Source organism: Hyperoodon ampullatus (genome assembly GCF_949752795.1).
Source record: "Hyperoodon ampullatus genome assembly, chromosome: 1".
Taxonomy (NCBI): domain Eukaryota; kingdom Metazoa; phylum Chordata; class Mammalia; order Artiodactyla; family Ziphiidae; genus Hyperoodon; species Hyperoodon ampullatus.
Window position 1 is genome coordinate 117,802,797 of NC_136914.1, and position 6,000 is coordinate 117,808,796.

The 6,000-nt window shown below is 34.0% G+C and overlaps 1 protein-coding gene and 1 long non-coding RNA gene across 3 annotated transcripts in view; both read left to right on the forward strand.

Moving 5' to 3' along the window:
• Nucleotides 1-2,308, forward strand: part of ERO1B (endoplasmic reticulum oxidoreductase 1 beta) — a gene marked incomplete at both ends in the record, with an annotated part of 61,373 nt that extends 59,065 nt beyond the window's left edge. For both annotated transcript variants that reach the window (XM_079712704.1, XM_079712703.1), the window contains one exon: nucleotides 2,248-2,308. In XM_079712704.1, coding sequence (XP_079568830.1) covers nucleotides 2,248-2,308 — 61 coding nt within the window. The remainder of the gene's footprint in view (nucleotides 1-2,247) is intronic.
• Nucleotides 2,309-3,895: 1,587 nt separating this feature from the next.
• LOC307053064 lies at nucleotides 3,896-5,432 on the forward strand. Its single transcript, XR_013810895.1, has 3 exons — nucleotides 3,896-3,931; nucleotides 4,008-4,051; nucleotides 5,189-5,432. It is a non-coding gene; the product is annotated as an uncharacterized lncRNA (long non-coding RNA).
• Nucleotides 5,433-6,000: the final 568 nt, after the last annotated feature.

Here is a 6,000-nt window from a genome sequence, read left to right on the forward strand (position 1 = left end):
TTGCAAAATGATCACCACAGTAAGTCTTGGTAGCATCCATCACCACACGTAGTTACAGAGTTTTTCTTCTTGTGATGAGAACTTTTGAGATTTACTCTTTTAGCAACTTTTAAATACATAAGCACTATTTTTAATATAGGCCAATATTCTGTTATATGGATATACCACAATTTTAGTCATTCTTTTATTTCTTAGTCGAGTTTAACTGTTTCCTTCATATGTATTCTATACATTTCTTACTTTTTCCTTAAAAAATATTACAGTTCTTAATAATTGTTAATGAGATATGTTCATTGTATCTTCCACCTTATTATCAGTTCATTTAAATAGTAAATGATTTTGGCTGCACTAACACAAAAAATTATTGTTACACTTTGGGAGGGTTTGTGCATTCGTTCCTGTTAAGTGAATTGGTAGTTTTCTTGGTCTGACAACCTATATAATACAATTCTGCCTCAATTAGGGCAGCCAGGACAGCATTGCTTTGTCATGTGATGCTAGTGGGCAGAGACATACAGGGAGCATTGTCTTTGGTTCTGGCCAAGGAAGGCTGGGAAATGTGGTTTCTTTATCTTGAATACTTTGCAAATGTCTTTCCTACACTAACAGCCATTTTTTGATAGTTTCAACATTTATATCAAATGGCTTATTTTCCAGGGAACAAATTAATATACCTGTTGGCTATTAAAATATATTTTAGTATCCCTCTAAAAGTACCGGTAAAGCAGTAGGTAAATGCAGGTACGCTCTGTGCCTTCCTGTGTCTGTCTTAGAATAATAATAGGGAATGTGGAAAATCTCTCTTGTGTAATAAATTGTGAGGTCTGGAATGCATCTTCACAGAGACTCTGGTCCCATATAGTGCTGGCGAGTTTGTACTCCCCGCGTAAAAGGTAACCTACAGTTAATTTGTGTGATAACCTTTGAGTTTTCTGACACTCTTCATTCTGTATCTAAATCAGACTTTGAGCATACTTTTTTCATTGTTTTTTTCAGCTGCTGCTCTTTACTAAGCTCTCTTTTCTTTAGTTATGGACCTTGGTTTCTACCGTATCTTCATATGTATTTTGATAGTTTTTTTAAAAACAGGTACTTTGAGGTACAGCATATGATTTTACACATTTATTTTGTTTAATAATCATAATGTTTTTTCATAATAAGTAAACACTCTTTCAGTCCTCTAATATTCTGAGGATTAGAGTAAGAATTCATTTTCTGTTAATCCTACAGCTTGTAAGAATATAAAGAAAATGTTTTTGAGACCATAAAGGACATAGATTTTTTTTGAGAGGACATATGGTCTTGGGATCTGATGGTTGGTTAGAACCCACCTACTCTACTAGCTGAGCAACCTGGGAAAATTACTTGATTTATTTGAGCCTCATTTTTCCTAAAATGTAAAATCAGGGTTAATTTTATCTACCTTGTGGAATTTTTTTAAACAATTAATGAGATTATATCTGTGATGAGCTTAGAATAGTGCCTACCATACTTTAAGCTCTCATTATAAGAAAAGCTGTTATTTATTAAGTTCTTAAAGAAATGAGCTCAGTACTGCATTCTACATTATCTTAAGCTATAGAAAGAAAAACATTAGATTTTTATTGTATCAACCCTGAATTGTACCTAAGAATAATTGAGCTTATAGAATTTTTTTTTTTATGATTTCCATTCTAGAGTTTTACTTCTGGGTCTGGGCTCAGAAGCATTTCATTCATTTATTCACTCAATAATAATTTATTGAACACTATAAATATGGGTGGATGGAGGGCACAGGGATTCATCAATAGACAGAATAAATAGAACCTGTACCTTTGTGTTAAAACAAATTAGTGTTTGGGTTAAAACAAATCAATGTTTGGGGAACAACAAGAAAGAAGCAGATTTGGAGAGTAGTGTGCAAAATGAATTTATAAGGCCAAATGTAAATGATTTGAGATTCTTTATTGTAATGAATTATCATACCACTGTTCCCATCATTAATCTAGAATCTGTTGATACTATGAAGTAACTGGCTTCCTCTGCCCCTTCTAAACCAAGACTAACGAACTACAGCTCTGTGTTCTGTCAGTCTTTAATAATTATAGAATATACGCATTTAAAAATGGAAGCTTCACTGCTCAGTGTTGTTTACATCATTTCATTTTCGATTTTGCTTTCAAATTGTAGCCCATATAACAGCATCAGTAATTTGAAATGTGTACACATCATATTAGCTGTGCTAATATGCTTTTTTTTCTCTTGTAGGCTTTCTACAAGTATAAAAGAGTTACAGAATTTCAAAGTCTTATTACAACACAGTAGGTAATAGAGGCTTTTATATGTCTAATTAGAGACATAAAGTGACTGTGTGAAGCCTTTTTAGTCTTGGACATTTCAGCAGAAGGAGACTAATCTTCAGACTTCAAGAATTCTGAACTCTTAAAGAGAAAATTCAAATGTTCACTTGAATAGTTATGCTTCTTAATAGATTATCAATGAGACATATTTGTAAAGGAAGTATATACTTTTAAAACATGTAAACTACACTGATTCTGTATTTAATTCCATGTGTTTCCATCTGTTGAATATTCTGCTGTTCCATTTGTTTAGAATTGGCTTTGTGCTATTCTGTTCTTTATTTCCAGCTGTCAAACTTAAATGACTATGTCTCCATCTGAATAATACTGTTAACTAGTCTATTACGGAAAAGGAGAGCTAGGGAGCAAATGTTGCTTAGGGCAGGTATCAGTGACAAAAATTTGTCAGTGATTTTTAAATGTATTTGTAGCCTTGCCTAGCTCTGTGTGTCACCTTCTGTAATATGGAAGTGTCAGCGTGATCAATGACCCTTTCAATGTATAGTTATAGTAGTTACTTAAGAATCCCCAAGACTTCAATTTCATTGGTTTTTATTGAAGATTTTAGGTGGTGGTTGTTGTGTTTTGCTTTGGTCTAAAGGGCCTGCTTCGGCAAAGGTGAATAAGTAATATCCCCATGCTACCCAGCCAGATTTCATGTGCCTGCAGTGGGCTGGCTCAAGAGGATTCTTTACTTAGAACCTGTAAATCAGTTGCTATTGATTGTGTGTTTCTTTGCCCCCTACTCCAATTTTAGAAATTTTTGTTTAAGAAAATAAACCCAAAAAAATCGCATAAATACTTAATTTAAGTTTCCATCTTGATAAAATTTGAATGGAATTATATGGATTTATAACACCAAATGAAAACATTATATACACAAAACTTACTATTTTAAAGTAAGCATTTTTAAAGGATTTTATTTCAGAATACAGTCTATGCAATCCTCTTTCAATCTGATTTTCTTTGGTAGGGTATTTAAGTAGATAAATTAATTCATACCTTCTCTAAGCCTCCCCTTTCCCCACCTTTTCTTTTTTAGTTCTTTGTATATAAATGGTACTTCATGTGACTTGTACCAACAGATGACTTCGTAAGTCCTAAACTGTCATTTTTTAAACCTGGGATTTAAATATCCTTAATATTTAAAATATTATTTTAAAAGGTGTTAGTATATATAATGTGATTAATTTGAAAGGTTGCATCTGTGTAGAAGTAATGCGGGTATCCGTCTTTCATGAAGTAAATAAGTGCTCTTAAACCCATATCTTATCCTGCCAAAGTCTGAATGTGTTCATTGATGATTTTTAGTGGCATATTTTAACTTGTATTTAGTTGGCTTATCCCTCTTTTAAAAATACTTAGCTGTCCCTTGGAGGGCTATGGTTTGAGGGAGTAAGATCTCACTATTTAATTATTTTCTTACCCCATTTCTAACCTTTATAGACCTGGAGTTTTCATGTTGTTGTTGATGGTGGTGGTATTTCTTTTAAGTTGAATAAAACAGGCTGACTTGGTTGGAGCCTCCTCTACTTTTTCTTTTCATTTTTAGGGATGCAAGTTATTGTCCGGTGGGAGAGGGGGACCTTCAGGTAAATTTGTCTAAAACGTGAATATCTAAGTAATCTTGCCGGCAAATTAATAAGAATTCTTCTTAATGTTTTTCAGAGCCTAAGAAAATGTGAATGTTTTGCACTTTGTCTATTATTACTGTAAGTTTAAAAACCTTTTTGGTAGTGTTACTTCACCGTTCCCTCAGTTAAAGATAAAGCCTATTATTTAAGCTCTATTTCCTGGAGAAGATCTTTGGTCATTTCCATTTCTTGCTTCTTTCCTTTACTGTGATTTGTTTCAAGCTTAGTTAAAATTGTGTATTAGAGTGAGTTCTAGGAATTAAAAGATCTAGTTAGGGTACAAAGTTCTTTTAAAGGTTTTAACAGATCTTTCACTACCAAGAAAATAAACAAATGAAGTACTCTTAAGCTGAAATCTATTTGATTAACTTTATTTTACCATAAATTAGATTGTGGCAGGCAGCCTACATTTTTGTGTATGTGTGTGCTTTTTTTTTTTTTTTTTTTTTTTTTTTTTTGCGGTAGGCGGGCCTCTCACTGCTGTGGCTTCTCCCCTTGCGGAGCACAGGCTCCGGAGCACAGGCTCAGCGGCCATGGCTCACGGGCCTAGCCGCTCTGCGGCATGTGGGATCTTCCCGGACCGGGGCACGAACCCGTGTCCCCTGCATCGGCAGGCGGACTCTCAACCACTGCGCCACCAGGGAAGCCCTGTGTGTGCTTTTTAAATTAATGTGTAAGTGATAGGAATCTTTGTTTTGTGAGCCTGGTGATGTCTTATGGTCCTTGTGATATACTTTTTTCCAACTCACATACCTTTTTGTTGTCACATGATACTAGAGTACCGACTGCATTGTGAAAATGCTTGCCTGGCAATAATACCTCTTGGCATTTTGTCCTTATCTCATCACCTAATTTAAAAGTCTAACACTTGATAATATAACTTGACAGAAATGATTGTACCAGCTGATAAAGTAATGACAATGAAGAAAAGGAAAATATTCCTTCCTTCAATGGCATGAGTTTATTTTTTTTCTTAAGTGGCATCTGTGTAAGTTAGAAATACTGTATATTAAAACTGGTAAATTTAAATGTTTCTCTTGTGTTGATTCTTAGATTATGAGGAAGATCAGACAGAATATTAGTAATGGTTTTTACAGTTGTGAAATCTGATAAATCCAACGTTTTATTTTGACATTTTAACGTTGTGAATTACTCAGTACTTACAATCTCTGTACGTATATGAAACACTGTGCCATGTTTTCCAACTTTATCTAGGTGCCACTGTATATTAAAAAGGACAGCTATTTTGATCTCCGTCAGCATTGCCTTCATCTGGAAATTTGGGAACAGTTCACAGTAAACCTCTCAGCAGTTTGCAAACTGAAGTACCTGCAGAAACCATAGCTATTCACCAAAATACAGACTGGGTGCATGGTACCATGTAAATTATTTGGTAAAACAAAACAACATAGACACACACCAGATTTACATGTACTCTATTTTAAGTAACATCTACAGGTGCAGCTTTGATTTTGAATAGAATTCCAAATAATTTGCTGTTGTACCCACCAGATTATAGAAAATGTGAATTAAAGTAAATGTTTCTGCCATCTTCCTATCTTGTTCTTTTTTTTTTTAACACCCTTTTAAATGTTTCCTTTTATGAGATGAAAACTTGGTTATAATTTGTGGCGAAGGGAGAAACTAAGTAGTCTGTGGTTCTTTTTAAAATCATAATTGCACTCATTGGCAGCCACTGTTGAAGGGCTTTGCATGGATTATTTATCTTCTCAGCAACCCTAGCAGGTAAGTACAATTACTTCTCTGTTTTTAAATACGAAAACTGAGGATGAGAGAGGCTAAGTAACTTATCCATAGTCAGACATTCTAGGTTGTGGGACTAGAATTTGAAAATAGAAAGCCTGACTCTGTAGAGTCTCAGCTCAGAAGGTGGTGTATTTGTGTTAGTTTATAGTGTATTTTGTGTTAATTAGTTATAAATTGTTAGTTTATTACCATTCAACTAAACACTGGGGACTTGTGGCATCTTTTGATTGGTATTGAGTCATAAAGCTTTTTAAATATAC